General features: G+C 46.2%; 1 protein-coding gene across 1 annotated transcript in view; it reads left to right on the plus strand.

Moving 5' to 3' along the window:
- CPS1 (carbamoyl-phosphate synthase 1) overlaps positions 1-20,093 on the plus strand; it is a 128,850-nt gene that overhangs the window by 30,047 nt on the left and 78,710 nt on the right. The window contains exons 7-13 of the mRNA XM_045031898.1: positions 5,393-5,482; positions 7,683-7,811; positions 9,328-9,434; positions 10,813-10,954; positions 14,279-14,356; positions 15,739-15,837; positions 16,632-16,727. Coding sequence (XP_044887833.1) covers positions 5,393-5,482; positions 7,683-7,811; positions 9,328-9,434; positions 10,813-10,954; positions 14,279-14,356; positions 15,739-15,837; positions 16,632-16,727 — 741 coding nt within the window. The remainder of the gene's footprint in view (positions 1-5,392; positions 5,483-7,682; positions 7,812-9,327; positions 9,435-10,812; positions 10,955-14,278; positions 14,357-15,738; positions 15,838-16,631; positions 16,728-20,093) is intronic.

A 20,093-nucleotide genomic window follows, 5' to 3' on the forward strand; every position in this document is an offset into this window, starting at 1 on the left:
TAGGTAGCATACAGACCAGTAACGAACACAGATTGTAACCGTGTTCTGAGGGTCTGCAAACCATGTTCCATTGTAACAAGGTTAGGCTGTTAAACCAGTACAGGCACGCATTGATGTCATGTCTGCACTGCAATTGTTAACTGTGTTATAAACAGCGATGAGCAGCCAAAATCTTAACAATCAGTTCCCTATAAAAAGTTCTGATTTAAGGGATGTGCCACAATATGTATCATATGTCCAAAATTCCTCCTGGACGGGGATTTAAGAACCAAAAAACCTGACATGTCCAGGAAAATACCCCACCTAAAGTTCTTTTTGAAAAAGATGGGCCTGAACTAGAAATAAGCTCAGTTTCACATGTGTGGCGGGGCCCTCCCTGGGGCTGTGCTATGGTGACCACATGTCCTGATTTTATAGGGACAGTCCCGATTTTTGGGTCTTTTTCTTATACAGGCTCCTATTACCCCCCACCCCATCCCGATTTTTCACACTTGCTGTCTGATCACCCTAGGGTGTGTTCATGTGTGGGTCCCAGCTGCTCCCTGCCCCCATCATTGAATCAGGTGTGCAGGGTTACTGTCCTGGGAACTGCAGGGCACCAGTGGATGTGGGGCCGGCTGCAGACAGGGGCATGGGGCAGGGCTAGCTGGAGGCGGGGGTGCAGGGCTGCCTGCGGGCAGGGCAGGGAGTGCGGAGCTGGCTGGAGGCAGGGGTTGCCAGGGTGCCTAGAGGCAAGGGGGTGCGGGGCTGGCTGGAGACTGGGGGTGTGGGGCTGGCTGGAGGCAGGGCAGGGAGGTGCGGGGCTGGCTGGAGACAGGGGTGTGGGGCTGGCTGGAGGCAGGGTAGGGCCGCAGGGATGTGTGGCAGGGGTTGGCTGGAGATAGAGGAGTGCGGGGCTGGCTGGAGACAGGGCAGGGGGTGCAGCAGGGGCTGGCTGCAGGCAGGGCAGGGGGTGCGGCAGGGGCTGGCTGTGGACAGGGGGTGCGGGGCTGGCTGGAGACAGGGGCTGGCTGCGGGCAGGGGGTGCAGGGCTGGCTGGAGACAGGGACTGGCTGCAGGCAGGGCAGGGGGGTGCAGCAGGGGCTGGCTGGAGGCAGGGGCTGGCTGAAGACAGGGGCTGGCTGTGGGCAAGGGGTGCAGGGCTGGCTGGAGCCACGGGCTGGCTGCGGTCAGGGCAAGGGGTGCGGCAGGGGTTGGCTGGCTGTGGACAGGGGGTGCGGGGCTGGCTGGAGACAGGGGCTGGCTGCGGGCAGGGGGTGCAGGGCTGGCTGGAGACAGGGACTGGCTGCAGGCAGGGCAGGGGGGTGCAGCAGGGGCTGGCTGGAGGCAGGGGCTGGCTGGAGACAGGGGCTGGCTGAAGACAGGGGCTGGCTGCGGTCAGGGCAAGGGGTGCGGCAGGGGTTGGCTGGCTGTGGGCAGGGGGTGCAGGGCTGGCTGGAGGCAGGGGCTGGCTGCGGGCAGGGCAGGGGATGGGGGGTACTCACTGGGAGAGCAGCTTGGAGCAGCCCGAGCAGCAGGACGCAGCCCAGGCCCAGCAGAGCAGCCGGGGACCCACCAGGCAGCAGCGGGAGCCCCAGGGCCAGGGGTCGGGGGAGCAGCAGCAGCAACAGGTCCAGGTGGCAGCCCCCATGGCTCCCGTAGCGCCCCCGGCAGCCGGAGGATTAATCAGGGCTGCCGAGAGGATTCAGGGGGCCTGGGGCAGGGCCGGGTCTTCGGTGGCAATTCAGCGGCGGGTGCCTCTTGGAGGGAAGGACCCACCGCTTAATGCGGCCGAAGAATGAAGCGGTGGCGGTAGAGCAGCCTAAGTGCCGCTGATCACGTTTTTTTGTCCCGCCGCTTGTGGCACTTGTACTCACCAGGCGGCGCTCCGAGGCTTCGGCAGCACTTCAGCGATGGGTCCTTCACTCGCTCCGAGTCTTCTGCTGCACTGAAGCACCCGACGCCGAAGACCCAGAGCGAGTGAAGAGCCCGTGGCCGAAGTGCCGCCCAAAACCCAGAGCGGCTCGCGGGGCCCCTGCGGGGCCTGAGGCTAATTGTCCCACTCGCCCCCCACCTCCCGGGTGGCCCTGGGAAGAATGACACACTTCCCGGCCGGAGCCCATCAAAGCCGCAGTGCCCCCTCCTCACAGGGAAGCGGGTTAACAACTGGTTCTAAAACTGCTTCAAAGTTTAACAACCGGTTCGTGTGAACCAGTGCGAACCGGCTCCAGCTCACCACTGGTTATAACCCAATCAAGGGGCAATGTTTTTGGAATGGGTCCCTTGACTCTGATGTAGCTGTAGTGCAGACAGTGCCTGAGTCAATCGGCAGAGGGCTGAAAGGGCAGCAGCCAGTGGCAAAGCTAAGAGTAGAAATTTGGGTGGGCTCCAGCTTAGGGTGGACAGACAATGACAAGAGGTTTGACATCACAGCAGCTCATTTGCATTGCATATTGTTATATTATACATTATTGTCTATTCTATTTCATCTATTTGAATACTTGATTGTAGGAGTAGATAACTGGGTGCACAGAGGGGATTTGAGTGCAGGGAGCCTGGGGGCTGGATTGGCCAGTGAAGAGGGGGTGATCCCCACCGCCCGATGGGAAGCACAGGTTAAGCTGGGTCAGGCGGGCCAGGTGGAGCCTGCACGGGACCTGGCTCTTGGCACAGTAGTCTGGGGCTGGGAGACATTTCGAGTGCTGGACACAGGCAGCGGCATGGCCTGCAGGGCTACTCTGCTCCCTACTGGTCATAGCATTCGGCAGATGGGCCGAGAGCCACCTGTTATTTAGCCAGGAGTTCCTGATCCACAACCATGCAGATATTGGCTTTTGCATTTGCACAGATTTGAGTGGGGCTGAGTGCTACTTCTGTCTATGCCCCTGATGGCAATGAGGAAGGCTGAAAGGTCAATGCTCTCTTACGTTTCTGAAGAGCCCCTTATTGTGGCATACAATGACAGGTTAACGCAGGTTTCGTTTTGATTCCCTGGGGAATCTCACGAAATCGCTGAGTCCCTCAGATCAGGCACTGTACACTTTTCCTCCAACTACACTGTATATTTTTGGAATGAAACTTGACTGTTCCGTACATGCGAATGTGCATTTGCCATCAGCTGATCAAAACATTATAATAAAACCCCTCTCTGTTATTTCCTCCTCTTGACGCTCTTGGTAATGGCAGAATTACTATAAAGATACTAGAAATACCATCCATAAAAGAGATATAAAAAGATTAACAGAGCTTCTGTGGTCTCATTATGTTTATAACTTCATTTTATAGGCTTAAAAAGCAACTTCACAAATAAAGCTGACAATTAGCTAAACTCTTCAATGGTGGTAATTACTGGACATGATAATCTATTTGCTAGCAAACTGCTATTTTCATGTAAATCAGGATGCAGTAAGACCAGAAGTTTTCTTATCAGTGGCACATTAGAAGTGATTTTTTTTCTTTTTATGCTAGTGAGATAGGCTCTGTTTACTGAAGGTTTTTATATATGCCAGCCTTGTAGACTTTGGCTGCCTTTTGCAGGGAGTTTCTGTAGAGATTATTATGCTGCTAATTTGAGTGTGTTATATTCAGATGCCCAGAGCAGAAGAGCTGTTTAACCATTTGAGAAGGTAAAGTCATTTATGTCCACAAGAATCTAATCAATTGGACACAGTAAAATCATTAATGCTGCATGGTTATGGTACCTGCAAGCCATGAATCCAACTTCAAGAACTACGGATTTGGGGTTTTATTAGCGACCTGTATCACAGATTGTTCTGAATGACAAATTTCAAATCTGGATCTGAATTTCTGCAAGATTTAGCTCAGATGAGAGCTTTTTGTTCAGGCCCTTTTCTAGTCCAAATAACTCAAGGCAGCTTTGCTCTGTAATTAATTGTATGAGGATTAGAACGACCAAAGAAAGTGACCACCAGTGAAGCGTTTACATCATGAATGTTGCATAGATCCCTGTATATGTGAGCTGCAAGGAGCCAAAAGCCCTCTGGAAGACTATTTAAAAATGTGGTTGAGATTTTTCAAAAGCGCTTAAGGGAGTTTGGCACCCAGTGCTCATTGACTTTCAATATGAGTTTGGTATCTAACAACCTTCGGGACTTTCAAAAATCTCAACCTACGTTATTAACTTGTTCGAACAAGCATATACAGCAATGTCTGTATAGGTAGAAGAGCTGTAAAAACCAAAACCAAAATTGCATTGCATAAATATGGTTCTGCAGTTTACTAAGTTAAATTAAACCACTCTTTTATTATAAGATAATGTACCAAAGATTGTGACAGACAGATAACCCCTTTGCAAATCAGAACACAGGCATGACAAATAGTATTAGAAACTTAGAAGAAGATGGGGAGGACCTAGATACACCAATGCTCTGCAGACTCAGGAAATGGATTGTGGGGTATGTTCCCATCAGATGGCATGATATATAAATCAATAGAAACATCCCAATAGATTATCTCTGTTCAGTGCTGTAGAGGAAGGCTAATCCCTACCCGTCTTACTATCCTATAACGGTCACTCCATTAGGGGAATTCCTTCTTCCAACGTAGCAATCAGTCACACACCATGCTTATGAGCAGAACCGCCATAGAGAAGGACAAGCTATTGCCTACATTATGGAATCCACTAGCTTATCAAAACAACACGCTACATTAGAATAATGTGAAGAAAGGGGCAAAATGACAGCAGATGGGAACGTGTCTTGCAGGGAAGGCATTGGAAAATACATAAAACCATCCACATCGTATAAACATGGGTCACTCTCAATGACATTCTAGATGGGCTATTGGTCTGTACTGGTATGGCAAATTGTACTGATATTGTGGTGATTCTGTATTGTGTACATGTAACATATAGAGATTCATTCTCGTACATCCCAGCCTTATTGCAAGTGGAGAATCAAAGAGACATTGAAAGCATAATGGGCCAGATCCTGAGCAGGTGTAAATTGGCCTTGGTTTATTAAAGTCAGTGGAGTGACTCCAGTTCACACCAGCTGAGGACCTGGCCCAAGGTATCTATCACTGTCTCTCTGTGGTGCTACATCTAAGCCACAGCTCTTGAGAATTCAGTTGCTACTTTCCGTTAATGAGGCAAAACACAGAAAAGCTAGTCATTAACTATGGAGACAGCCAGTTTCTTAGGGATCATTGTTATGACTGTAACGAACAGAATATGAAAAAGCGTTACACTTGTTTTTGCCTTTTGTAAAAAAAAATTAACCTCTGTGGTACTTCCTGAGATTTCCTTGTAAATTGACTGGTAAGTGCCAGTCACTTCCTGGCAGCGAACAATCAATCTGCTACCAATCTGTGTGCAAAACACCCTCGCTGCATTTATGGCTTGTGGTTTGTCACTTACGGTAATGGTCTCTCTTTTTTCTAACCCTGTCAATAGGAAGTCAAGGTGTATGGCAAAGGGAATCCAATTAAAGTTGTAGCTGTGGACTGTGGGTTAAAGAACAACGCTATCCGTTTGCTAGTAAAGGTAAGTCAGTGTTCTGTATCTTTTCTCCTCCAGGGAGCTTCTTTTGCAGCATTGCTTTAGTACAAGACAGGCTGATAGTTTAGCTGTATCTGTTCCAGGGAGCATGCTCCTCAGTCTTACTGAACCTTCTATTCGAAAAATTGGTAGGGATCCCTCTCACCCACCTGAATGTTTTCATTTCATTATAAGTGCAACCCTTGTTAGATGATTCCCAATGGGGCGAGTCATGCTTTGAACTTTATAGGTGGTCCCTAAAGCTAACCTGATGGTGAAGAATAGGCACAAGGCAGCCACTGTGTGTGAACTCCATGAGAAGATCTATTGGCAGGAGACTGAGATGGTTTCACTGAGGGACTCACGTGTGCGCTGAAGAGACTGCAAGGGATATGTCACTACCTGCCTAATAGCAACCAAGGAAGAATCAGCTCTGCATTGCAAAAAATGATTTAAAGCAGGAAACTCGGCACTAGTGCTTTTTTTCGTGGAAGGCTCTCTCATAATTGAGATATCAGCCTTTATGCCATACTAGCCCTTTGTCTTGTTTCTCAGCAGAAGGCACTAAGATGGTGGCCTTCCATTCTCTGAAGGAACTGGGGTTCCTGATGTCCAAAATTATTCTCTGCTAATGCAAACATTAAGGCCGTAACAGAAAGCATGCTTTGCGTTGCATCATGCAGCCATTTTGGGTTACAGTTCGCTCCTAATATTTGATAGTCTCATGACTGTTTCCCCCATTTTAAATGATTGGGCCGAAGGAAACCGTTTGAACTTCACAGAGGGTGTAGCAAGAGATCGGTGAAGCTAAGGAGAGAAGGAGGGAGCATTTCCAATGGAAAAGGGTTTAGCAGTGTGGCACTAGGGAAAGTCAGCCCAGCAAAAGCCATCTGCAGTTGCCTAAGCAGCACAAATCCAAGATCGAATTGTAACAGATCCCTGCACTGTTTTCTCTGGATGACATGCACAACCGATGTGTGGTTGAAGAGGAGTCCCTTGAACTAGTATTAATGGAAGGAGTGTGGCTGAGCAGTTAAAGCAGAAAACTGTAGGACAAGTAGGGTGACCAGGTGTTCCGATTTTATAGGGACAGTCTGGATTTTTGGGTCTTTTTCTTATATAGGCTACTGTTACCCCTCACCCCCGTCCCGATTTTTCACACTTGCTGTCTGGTCACCCTAACAACAAGACTCCTGGGTTTTATTCCTGGTATTGCCACTTGCACGCTGGGTAGCCTTGGGCAAGTAACTCTGATCACAATTCAGCAAAACACTAAACATGTGCTTCACTTGAAGCTCCAGTGTCGGTCTGTCATCTGGGAACCAAGAAAAGTCAATGGGACTATTCACAGATGTAAAGTGAAGCCTGTGCCTAAGGACCAGATCCTTAACAAGACTTCAGTGGGAGTTAGGCACCTAAATACCTTTGAGCATCTGTGCCCAAGTTACTTACTTAGGCTTGCAAGGATTAGCTTTTTATCAGTAAATGTCTATTTCACCATACGTACGCAAACTGACAAAAAAGATTTCCGGAGATAACAATCGACATTTCCAGCTAGGCAAAGAAAGAGAAATGCAGCTTGAGAACTTATTAGGGTTTGGTTTTAAGGATATTTATTTTGTCTGTGTTGACATGTGATGTTGACTATTTGTGTTTTAATGGTTACAAAACATTATCCTTTTGAATTTCAGCAGCTACCATCATTAAATAATTGTCTGATTCCTCTCCATTTCCTGAACCTCACATAATTCCTACAAATGTGAAACTTTAAATTGATAAAAATAAAAAAATGCTTAAAAAGAAACATCTATATTATCCATCAAAATGATTACAAAACTGAATTTTGCCAAGCCTATCTCTACTGAATCAGGGTCTAACCTGCCTCCTTTCAGTAAAGAGCTAGGACCCTGTGCTTTTAGGTTAATAGGTTTCACAGGCTATTTGTGCTGTCACTGTGAAGACTTTAATGTCATGGTGAACAGCTCAGTGACAACTATGAAGTCCTAGGTGGTCACAGGCTTGTTACATTGTTAAATACATCCCTAAAATAGAGATTTACCAAGGAGAGTCTACATATTGGCATTCAGGGCTGGTTTTGGTAGAATATGTCTGCTGGGACATAAGGAAGCAGTTAGAATGAACTCACCCTGAAGAGGCTAAGTTGACTTAAAGCATTTTCCTCCTTCCTCTTTTGCTTCTCTGCCAGCGAGGCGTGGAGGTGCATTTGGTCCCATGGAATCATGATTTCACCAGGATGGAGTATGATGGGCTTTTTCTTTCCGGCGGCCCTGGAGATCCAATGCAGGCCCAGGAGCTGATTCAGAATCTTAAGAAGGTACAGCGTGTGCACTGGGGTAACTTGCCAGTGATGACCTGATGGTTCCTTTAAGCGGACTCAGTCTTTTCTGATCTGATCATGTATTTGAAAACTGAATGAGCATGGAGCTAACGAGTCGTGTGCCCAAGTTCACTTCGGTCATTTTGCTAGTAGTATATATCCCTGTCTTGTGTCTAGTTAGACTGTTAGCTCTGGGACAAGGATCTGCCTACTCATAAGGTTGTAAAGCCTTTAGCACAGTGATGGGCGCTGAAGAAGAATCACTGTTAATATCACCGTCATACTGGTGGTGTCTCGCAGCACAGGCTAATGAGTCAGTGCAGATCTGTGTTGAAGACAAGCAAGGCAAACGTGCACGTTATGGAGCAGTATGGTTGTCCTGGGAAATATGCCCGTCTCTTCTAAATTATGTAACTTACACATGGCTGGTGCTTCTCAGTTCCAGTGATGTGCGATGCCGCTGCTCATTCCCTATGGCCCAGCCCTGGAAAGCAGCCTGAGTCATGGCTCTGGCACTGGGGTTTTCCTTTGGAGCCAAGGAGAGAAGGGATCACACCTGCACAGGCTGTAGAGAGGCCGCAGAGCTTCTGCTTGGCTGTGGCTTCCCCTGCCCTGAGACTGTGGTTGCTTCTGGGGGCACGTGCCCTTGCTTCTCAGGGAGCAATCTCAGCAGATCTGCAGAGTCATGCATCCACCACCCGTAGTCAGAGAGTTATAGAGTGTAAGGTTAGAAGGGACCACCAGATCATCTAGTTTGACCTCATGTATGTCACAGGCCACCAACAGCGTCCCACAACCCCGCACTAAACCCAACAACTGGAATTAGACCATGGTAGGACAGCCTACAGGAGAGTAGACTGTTTTGCGCCACAGGCAGAGAATAGGAGGAATCAAAGTGCGCCACTGCCCTAGGCCCCCATAATGTCAGGGAAATGATTAAGTCAGAAATACCCACGTACTCTTGGCAAGTGGCCCACACCACATGCTGCAAATGAAGGCAAGAAACCTCCAAGGTCACTACCACTTTGACCAGGGGGAAGTTCCTTCCTGACCCCCACATATTGCAATGAGTTCAACTTGTTCTCCCATCAGCCCCACCCCACCCCACAGGACACTTCTGTGGGCCGTGCTGTGCACCGAACAAAGACACTCACTGAGTGGCCTCCCTAGATCTTGTCCAGCAGAACCACACCAGTTCCACTGTATGGCGTGACCTCGAAACACCCGGAGGAGGGATGTGATGGTGGACGGAGCATTGGCCCCTAGCTGTGCATGTGTGCTGGGCACCCTGAATTTCTTCCTGGCCATTAGCAGTGTATAAGAAACACTACCCTGGCAGCAAAGGGACTAGCTCATTTTTGTATGGAAGCTGTCAAGACAAATTAAATACTAATTGAAAACATTGCATTTAAATGCATAAAGAATATGCACTAGTTTGCGTTATTGCTGAATTTGGAGATTCACTGTTCCCATGGATCTCACAGTCGGGTTAATGAAAATTATTTCCACCTAGGTCTTGAAGAGCGATCGCAAGGAGCCATTGTTTGGAGTCAGCATGGGGAATCTGATAACTGGAATAGCAGCTGGAGCTACATCCAACAAGATGCCCATGGCCAACAGGTATGATGATGCTGGTGCTTTACAGAATCTGAACACATGCCCTCGGGACTTCAAAGAGCCCAATACATCAACATTTTGCCTCCCCCTCTCCAATGCCCAGGATGCCAGATGAGTTGGGGACCAGCACATGCTGCTGCATATCTCTCCCTCTTCCCATAGGTCACGTCACAACATGACCTAAGGGGTAGAGTGAACACCATGGATGCAGAATGCACATCCTTCTCCTTGGGTCAAGCACGGCGAGCAGCCAGCAGTGTTCATTTGTGCACTATGCCCACTGCTGGCCACTAATTAACATCGCCACCAGATCCCCTTCCATCTTTGTAGCTCAGGTCCAAAGGACACTGCTTTAATCCTCCCTGCTAAATAACTCACTAGGAGAAACCGTGAATTTACATACAGCGGCCCAACCGTGGCACTTTTACACTGGGCATTATGTGCCCTAGAGATCAGAGCTGGAGCAGGTATGACCACCTTCAAAGATAACATTGGTACATCCTCCATTGCTGCTCCTGCTGGAAGTTGATTGCAGCTGCAATGGGATATTTCTCCTCAGTGTAGTGCTCAGATTACAAATCTGACCCTAGATGGATGATGAGATTTTACCATTGACAGATACATTTGGCTTGTTATAAATAATGATGCTCCTTCAGATACTGTCTTCCATGCACTATCTCCACCATACTTCTCAGCAGGTCTCTCTCTTAGCCTGCACACTGATATGACTCCATCAGAACCTGGAGAGCAGGAACTTTATTTATTTGTTCCAGCAATTGACCTTGTTCCCCTAAATAAATGGTTCATTTCAAGGCAGGTTAGAAAGCGTTTGTATTAGTTCAGGGGTTCTCAAACTAGGGGTCAGGACCCCTCAGGGGGTCACGAGGTTATTACATGGGGGGTCACGAGCTGTCAGCCTCCAACCCACACCCCACTTTGCATCCAGCATTTACAATGGTATTAAATATATAAGAAAGTGTTTTTAATTGATAAGGGGGGGTCACACTCAGAGGCTTGGTATGTGAAAGGGGTCACCAGTACAAAAGTTTGAGAACTAACGTATGAGTTGGTCCAATCCTGCTAAAGAATATCACGGTATGAATTTGATTTCTTTATCACTGTGGTTGTGATACTGACTATAGAAATCGAATAGCTGGTATTGAGTAGCCATAATACCCTCCCCCAGCCAGACCTTCTAAATTAATTTGTGTGGGGGAGATAAAATATCTGTGACTTTGGTCAGTCTGCAGGTGCGTAATTAGAATGGTCAGCACTTTGCTTTTGCTAACTGCCTTGCATTACTGTGATATTCTCCTCTTGCCCTTGATTCCCTCCATCACCAACCTCTCTGTCTCTGTCCTTTCCCCCTCTCTTTTCTCAGAGGTCAGAATCAGCCGGTTATGAACCTGTCGAACGGACAAGCTTTCATTACAGCCCAGAACCATGGCTATGCACTTGACAGCAACACCCTTCCTGCTGGCTGGAAACCTCTTTTTGTGAATGTCAATGATCAAACAAATGAGGTAAACACACTCTCTCCAGATACCTGCTCAGGCAATGGGCGAGTCGGGGAAGACGGTCATTTATTTCACTCACACGCCTCACTCAAGCCTGCTTTATCTGCAGGAACAGCATTGCGGGTTATCCATCATGACCAGTTGTTCCCTAAGAAACATTTTCTCTCTGTTTCATTATCTGATAATTACCTTTATTTGGTGGCACTGCTTTGTCAGCCGAATCGGTTACTGTGACTGCCGGGTGACCACTTGGTCAGCTAAGCAAGCAGCAGAATCAGCGCAGTGACCCCTTGCCACCTCTAGAGGAGCTGACAACAAACAGCTCTCAGCGGCTCTTGTAAGAAATGCCTCCCTCCCCCGCACTCCCCCCACCTAGGATGATTTCCGTGCCTTTAATGGAAATCACCCGCTCTCAAGACTGCTAAACCCACATTGCCATATTGTTGTTTATCACAGTGACGCCTCGAGGCGGAACCCTCACCTGAGCCCCAGTGTGCTGTTCAGACACAATCTCTGCCCCATACGAGCTTACAGCTTTGATAGACAAAGGGTGGGATGGGAAGCAGCGGCACAGAGAGAAATGACTTGTCCTGGGTCACACAGCGAGTCTGTGGACAAACAGAAATAGGAACCAGGCCTCCTGAGTCCCAGCCGTATCCACTAACCAAGGCTGCTTTCTGTAAGCCTGGGTTATCCTTGAGACTCATAGAAATGCTGCTCAAGAGTAGCTGTTTGGAAAAAAAATTCCCGTGGGTGGACACCTTGTATTAGCTCTTTGCTCCCACCCCACATCAAACTTGACAGGTTGGAAACTGCTGTACTCTACTGATGTGTATTCAAAATACTTTTCTGGAAGATACATTTAGCTGAAGTTTGTTTGCCAGCTGGTGTTGGCTACGGTTCTGAGTAGAGCTGGACAAATAGGGGGGGAAAAAATTCCCCACCACTGTTTGTTTCAATGTTGAAATTAGTTAGCTTTGGTCTCTGTAGATGTGTGGACTCACCCCTGCGGCGCCTCCTGCTGGTCTGTTCAAGGAATTAGCTCATTCCAGCTCCAGAGCGCCCTCTGCAGGTCGGTGAGCCGCTGCCTCTTGGCCCCCATGTCCCTCCCAGGACCCGGTGCCCCTTTATCTGGGGTGCTGCCCCCTGGCAGTAACCCCTTTCTCTTTGGGTCTCCCCTCCCCAGGGAACCCCCACCCACTATCCCCACCTCACCTCAGTATCAGGCTACTGCTAGTCTTCATCTAGCCCCCGCACCCTGGAGCAGACTGCAGTATCAGCCTACTCAGCACCGGCAAGGTTGGGTTTGGACCTGCTGCCTTGGCCTACCCCTGGGCTGCCCTCTGCACCCCCCAGTACCTGTTGCCTTCTGCTAGGCCGCAGCCTGGGAGCTCTCCAGCCTTTCCCCAGCCCTGCTCCACTCCACCCTGTCACTAGCTCCCTGCAGCCAGGCCCTTCTCCCTCTACAGGCAGAGAGAGATTGACCTTTCTGGCTTCCCTGGCCTTCTTATAAGGCCCTGTTGCTCAGTTTGGGGCGTGGCCCCAGCTGCAGCCACTTCCCCCAATCAGCCAGCGTTTTACCTTGCCCAGCCCCAGCCCTCTGCAGGGCTTTTCCAACCCCTTCCAGGCTGGAGCGGGTGGTCACCCCGCTACAGTCTCATTCACACACCCTGTTTTATGTTCACTTTATATGAAGATTGGAGCAGTTGGCTGGCAAAAATGTTTGTGGAAAGCAAAATTCAGAGTCAGATGACCAAGAATGATTTCCCGGGCTGGGTCATCTGTGAGGGGTGAACTTACAACCTCTGCATCTAAAACACATGAGACTCTGTCGCTTGAGCTAAAGGACCAGGTAGAGTCTGCTACTACCTCTGTTATGCTGGAGGTAGTAGCAGACTCATAAATGGCTATACATGGTGTAGCCACTAGAGGGGGACGAAGAGCCACACTATGTTATCCCACATTCTGAAAATATTCACAGAAACTGAATTTGATAACCACACATGTAAGTTGTGTTCTCTTCCTATTCAGGGAAGAGAAATGATACTGTGCGACCGATCTGACCAGTCCCAGCTGAGCAAACCAATGCAGATACCAAATATTGATAATCAAGCCATGGAGTAAAAATTTGGAAATGATATATGTAGAATAAATAAAAATAACTAATATATTAAGGGAAACTGTAGCCAGCTCATGGTATTCTGTGACCAGAAGTAGGGCATAGCTTGCACAATAATTAACTAATTGTGAATTCTTCACTTTATGGTAGCTGTACGAAGGCCCCCGGCCAACAGCCCATCTCTCGCCTCCACACCCCACCCTCACCATCCCATGCTCTCTCCCATTGTCTCCCTCCTCTCTCAACCACATCACTCATCCCTGCTCCTACCCAGTGCACCTACGCTGAGACCTACTTTGGCCCTTCCTCAGGGGAGTGGAGGTGGAGCCTGCAGTGGATCCTCTTGGAGTCCAGGGCTTCTCATCTTCCACCTGACCTGGTCACCTTCTCATGATGCAACAATGACTCCTTCAGGCCTCTCTCATTCGTTGTCCCAGGGCCAAGCTGCAGCCTGTGTCATGCCATTCATGGGAGAGGTCTGGTGCCTCCTGCTGCAGCTTGCTTGGAACTGCCAGCAGCTGCCGAAAACCCAGCTCAGGCAACTGTCCAGCTCTCCTTGGCCTGGCAGAGTGTTCCCACTTGTCATCTCCTGACAGTGGCCCTGGGAAGACACAACCTGTGCCCGCTGCTGCAGCATCCATAATTTGCCTCCTGATGTTGAATTAAAGACACTGTGCCATGTCCACCCCTAGAATAATGAAACTACCGACGTCGGTGGAGTTAGAGCAGGAATGTATTTGGCCCAGTGTTTTCAGCAGCACTGATATGAAATCAGAGCAGTAGAAGCAGTCATTCTACTTCAGCTCTCTCCAGGGTGACCTTTTACTGCTGTGTGTCCCCTCCTCCCAGCCTGTTCTGATGTATACCCCCCCTCCACCACCTGCTCCAGTGTTGCATCTGGAAGGAGACTAGCATATCTTCTCTGGTAAGTGCTTGGCAATCAATAGCGCTGTTCAAAGCATTCACTATTCAGCAGTGCACAATCCAGTAGGTTACATGGGTAGTGCATTGCCGGTAAAAGGTGAATGACTCAATGCTTTAATGGAGAAAACACTCTGTGAAGATCTGGAATGAAACAAGTTTCAACTCAAAGGCCCCCAAATGCATACCGGTCCCTTGCCCTTCAGTGCCTACAGGATTGCAAGCAGTAGCCTTCCTCTATTCCCCTCATTATCAGGATGTTGTCTAAGGCAATCTCTTTTATCCCACAGGGAATTATGCACGAGACCAAACCAATTTTCACAGCACAGTTTAACCCGGAGGCCAGTCCGGGGCCAACAGACACAGAGGTACTGTACAGGGATTGATTCAGGTTTGCTTTGGGGGTGGCTGAAGGCATGCATGTAGAGTATAGAGCAGCTAATGGAGGAGCCCTGAAAATCTTGATGCAGTGACATTCCTAGGGCCTGTTTTCAGAAATGTCAGGACCCTAACCAAGATCCCAGTCCCACATAGACTTGCCTGCATTTGGTCTGATTCAAAGCTAATTGAAATCAGTTGAAAGACTTCCCTTGCCTTCAATAGGCTTTGGGTCAGGCTCTCGAGTGACTCTGTTTACACAAGTAGCAGAAATCAATCCCATGTTCTTTGGGTCCTTGAGTGACTTTGTTCACACTGATGGGATTACTCACGTGCAGAAAGTTACTCATGGGCTGAAATCTTTGCAGGATGGGACCCATACTCCTTTTATCTGAGATGGTTGTAAAAGAAAATTTTCTATTTTATTAAAAAAAAAACCCAGATGCTTTTTTTTAAACAAACCTCATTAACTTTCTAATACATTTTAGTTCCACTTTCATATTTTGTAACTGTAGAGTTATATAAATGGATTCACACTCACTCTCTCTTGTTCTCCTCACTGAAATGAAATTTTAATCCCCCGTCTGTGACTTCATGCAAATTCCGATAGCAACTGGTTGTGTAGTCTCAGTGAATGCCAAAGCAGCAGTAGCAGGCGGTGTTGCAAGGAGAGGGCATGTCTGAACATAAATCTATTATTGAGTATTTCTTGGGAAAGGAAGCAGAAGTAGTTAAAAGTGATTTGATTTTAATTGTAATTTGATATTGTTGATTAAATCTATAAGTGAACCTCTAGGTAAAAAGTTTCTTACCTGTCTGAGTGATCCGTGAATTGAAAAGAACTGAAAACCACCCCAGAATTGTCCTTGTAACCCCTTGTGCTGGTCCAGTCCATGAATACTGTAGTATACTGCATATGCTGATAGATTTAGTGCACTCCTGAAGCTGCACTGTGCCATATCAGATCCACACTGGTGTAAATTTGCTTAGCTCCACTGATCCGGTTAAGAGTACAATATTCAGATTTCTAACTTTTAACATTCATTCTTCCCTTGCATGTGCTATCACCCATGTACAAGTAAAGTATAGGTGTGAATGAATGAATGGGTTCTATAGGCTTTCTCTCCCTAGTCTCTTCCCTGATACCATCTTGCTTCCTTGACTACGGCATTACGCCAAAGATCATTATGGAAATTAGAAATATGGGGCCAGATTCGTGGTTGGTGTAAGTCAAAGTCATCTGAAGTCAATGGAGCTAAGCTGACTTACATCAGCAGTGGATTGACCCATGGCAGGCCTGGCTTTTCTGTGTTTCATTCGTATTTATTTAGCCCTGGTTGGGTGCTAAAATACATGTGTTTGCCTTTACCAGTTCCTATTCGATTCATTCATTTCGCTGATCAAGAAGGGAAAAGGTACAACTGTTGCCTCAGTGCTGCCCAAGGCCACAACTGTAGCTTCTAGGCTTGAGGTCAGTATATTAATGTTCTTTATTTTTAGCTATCAATCATACACCAGCAGTAACTTGTATTGAATCAGATGGAGAGAATGCAGAGCATGAAAAATTACCTGTGAAACTGAAGTACAGGACTCCCTTACAAAAGCTACATTAGGATTTCATTTATTCTCATTATAACCACTGGATTTTGCTCTCTCCCTCATTATTTTATTAACTTTCTGCTCTTTCGAGGAAGTTTTGAGACATGGAGGTTTGTGTATATGTTTTTGTATGTTCTCCAGAGCAGAATCTATGCTTGTTATGGTGATCTCTATATTTCATGCCACCTCATGCAATCATATCCAGCTATGAGATTTGGTTGACAGCATAAAGCTGAAGCTGTGTTGCTAGAAAATAAGTTTGGAATTCTTAGCATGAGCCGAGTTGCACAGTGAATTGTGCCTTCAGAATGCAGTTGGTCTTTGAATAAAAAATACAACACAGAGATGTGGGAAGCCAAAGTGAAGCCTGGCTGTCTATAAATAAATTAAACAATCAGTACGTTTACTGTATATTTTGGGTAAAACATCAGTCGCCTCCATTTCTTTACCCACCTGCGCATGAGATGGGTTCAATAAAACTTTTTTTGGAAAGTTGGACAGACAGCTGCACGTTTTCTGAAGCTGGCTTTTCTTCTCTCTGCGACCTAGTTTTTCATGATTCAAGGCTATTCCACATTGCACAATCTCCTTTCACCCCAGTTTAACTCCCATCCTTTTGCACCCTTTGTGAAATCATTCTAATCATTTTATATTGCTGACTTTTAGGTTTCCAAAGTTCTCATCCTAGGATCTGGAGGTCTGTCGATTGGTCAGGCGGGGGAATTTGATTACTCTGGGTCACAGGCTGTTAAGGCCATGAAGGTAAGAGAAGGCTCCAAATACATTACCAGAAGTTAATCTGCTTTCCCTTGTTGCAGCTAACCTGATCATTTAGTCAAAAGCTGTGGATTTATGTAAGTTACTGAGTAGTAGAGCTGGTGGAATTATTTGGGGAGAATAAATTATTTGGTAAATTTAGCCCTTATTTCTGTTTATGAATTATTGACCAACTGATCCAAGTTACTTTATTCATAAGTGTTCAGCAAGCAGCTTATGGAAATAGCTTGACTTTGAATTTCAGCCTTTGTATTGTTGAGATCTGTTCTCTTTGACTAGTCTATGTCCTTTTGACCACTGAACTCTGTCACATGGTGTTGCTTCTGTTCCCTGATTGGATGACTGAAACTTCATCAGCAGGAGAGTAATGAATGGTAATGAATGCACTCACTTCTGAAATGAACTGTCAGATGAATAAATATCTGCGCTAAAATTAGTGAAACGTTTGTGATTCCGTGAATGTTTTCACACAGAAAGTGCCAGTCACCAAAATGCTGATAGGAAATGAATGGTATGACGCCACTATTAATAGCACAAGCTATGTTTGCTGGTGAAAATACCTGTGAATTTTCTTTGTGCGCCATGCAGTCAGCTCTCCTCAACAGGCTATTATTATTTATTATAAATGAGATAAAATAGTTTTTTAAAAGCCAGATGTTCTGTATTCATCCATGGGGCAACTCCACTGTCAAAGGTTACTCCAGAGATAACTGTTGCCCAATAAGCTTAATGAGCAGGCATGTTGGTACTATCTGTTGGTGTCTCCTTCCTAACTCATATTGCACCACGTTTTCAAGAGTCAGAAAACGTGTCTCTGCACTTCTCCATGTGCCTAAATTGCACAAGTAAAACACCCTGTGAATGCTTGTGAATTAGGGATTTGCATCACCAGAATCCTGACTGGTACATGTTTGTTGGGTGTTTCATATGCATAGCTAGAGGGAACATACTTATATGTGTTTTAGTTTACAGCATAAAAGCTCAGCCCCAACTCTGGCAGCTTTACACTGTTCATAGCAAAGCTGTTGAAAAGTGACCCAAAAGGGGCAGCTGAAGATTGCTCTTGAGGCAGGGTCATCACTGGGTAGCGCAAAGTCAGCTCTGCAGCCCTGTGTCCCCATCACCTGCTCCACATGGGGTGTACAAAGGGAAAGCTCATTGCACTCTGCCACAGGCACAGCTGGCTGCAGACTTGGTAACTTAGAGCAGCTGCGAGCCTGCTCTAAGGTAAGATAGCTGGCCGAAGATCAGGGGAAAGGAAAGGTGGCTTAGAGCTACCTTCCCCTCCAACATTCTCTCACTCACACAGACACACACATTCTCTGCATCGGGTTTAAACTTGGTGTAGCTGAGAACCGAATTCCAAATGTGGTGAAACACGTATTTCCTGTGCTTTGTTTGCACTGTGTATTGCCACTGCTGGCTCTAAGTCTACGGTGGCTACATATTCAAGCAACGCATATCAAATCAGGAGAGGAGAGGCCTAGAGCCATGTGGATAGCAGTCTGAATTCTCAGGGAGGGCATCTCCTATATCTTCTTCTCTGTCCTCCTCTCTCATGGTTCTAACAGAAACAAAAATTATTTTTTTGCAATAAATCTTGCCAACCTGCCCTTCCAAAATACCCTTTCTCTCTTCCCCGTACCACCAGCCAGCTGGCCTGATCTTGGTGCTAATCAGCCAGGCTAGAGGTGCTACTTGCTCTCCCTGGCCTTGCCTCTGGCAGTGTGATTTACAGTAGTATGCAGAAGATGAGGCAGTTGGTCAGCGTCTTGCAAGGGGACAGCTAGATCACGTAGGTGGGAGAAAAATGGGGACAGGTAACAAGAGCATAAAATGTGAGGCTAAAGATTTTTCTTTGCCAAACTTTTAATTTATATATATATATATATATATATATATATATATATAGATATATATATATATATATATATATATATATACTGAGAAATAATCAGTAACAATTGGCCTTACCAAACACACTGAATCATATTGCTGTTGTTTGCAATCCTTTCTAGTCATTTAAGCCCCGGTTCAGTAAAGCACTTAATCATGCACTTAAATCCATCTATTCACTTAAGCACGTGTCTAACTTTAAGCTGAAAGGGCTGCTGAATCGAGGCATTATTCACAAACATTCAGGTGAGTGAGTTTTTCTTTGCAAAGATGTGCATGGAAAGCAAGTTTGCCAGGAATAGTAGCACCTATAAATGTTTGAGAATGCATATGTACTGGAAATGGCTGTTTAAAAAAAATCCCTTTTTGCTATTCGTGTGGTAGATTCACTGAAACAATTCTAAATGCATGCAGGTATAATGCACTCAGAAAAAGGGAGCTCTCCTGTCTTCTTATGGTGAAGACTCATTTATTATTTGTATCACCGTAACACCCAAGATCTGCAATCCGATTTCAGGGCCCATTGTGCAAAGTACAGTTCTAACACTTATTAAAAAGAGCTTACAGGTTTGTCACAACAGAAAATGATAGGTGGGGAAAAACAAACCATCGGGAGAGAGGCTGCAATACGATTTTAAAAAAGCATATTTTAGCACAATAGGCATTAGTCATGAGCATTAGTGAGCAGCCTTGTCATTGCCAGCTGGGTTTGCAGATACCCTGGCACAGATGAGTATAAAGGAGGGATCTGAAATAGATAGATATTACAGCTGGTTGGAAAATGGGGGGGAAGGGTTCCCTTGGAAAATTTCAACGTCAGGGGAATGGGAATGGGAATGGGGATGGGGGGGGGGGGAGTTTCCAGATAAATTTTGACTCTGATGGAAATGTTTTTGATTTTTTTTTTGATGGAAAAAACCCCAAACTGCAGAATTGAATAATTTTTGCAGTTTGGTGAAAAAACAAACATTTTCCTTTTGCTTTTTGGTTTTCCAACAAAAAACTCCCAAAAGTTTCAAGGACAGCTGACGCTTTCTGAAAAATGATCTTTAAACAAACCCCCAATTTTCCATCAAGCAAAAGTTCAGTGGAAACTTTTTAGCCAGCCCTAGAAGATAAAATTTCAGTTATCCACATAGAGAAAAGAAAAACAACAGCATGTGATTTAGTTGACCAATCATGAAGCACAAATAGTGAATATTCTGTGTGACCCAGTGTGAAACCAAGCCATAAATTTGTTCACACAAGTAATTTTGAATAAAAAAACATATACATAGCAGTGCCAACCTGTTCACAGATCATTTGTGAACAGAGAAAAGGGCTAAAGTAATTAAAATAATTATTTTCAAATTATAATTTCCTGAGCTTGGTTTCTCAGTATACAGCTGAGTCAGTCAGAAGCCAATTCAGTGTATTTTGAGAAATGACACAGAGACCATGTCCGTTTTCTTTTCT

Source organism: Mauremys mutica, chromosome 10 (genome assembly GCF_020497125.1).
Source record: "Mauremys mutica isolate MM-2020 ecotype Southern chromosome 10, ASM2049712v1, whole genome shotgun sequence".
NCBI lineage: Eukaryota > Metazoa > Chordata > Testudines > Geoemydidae > Mauremys > Mauremys mutica.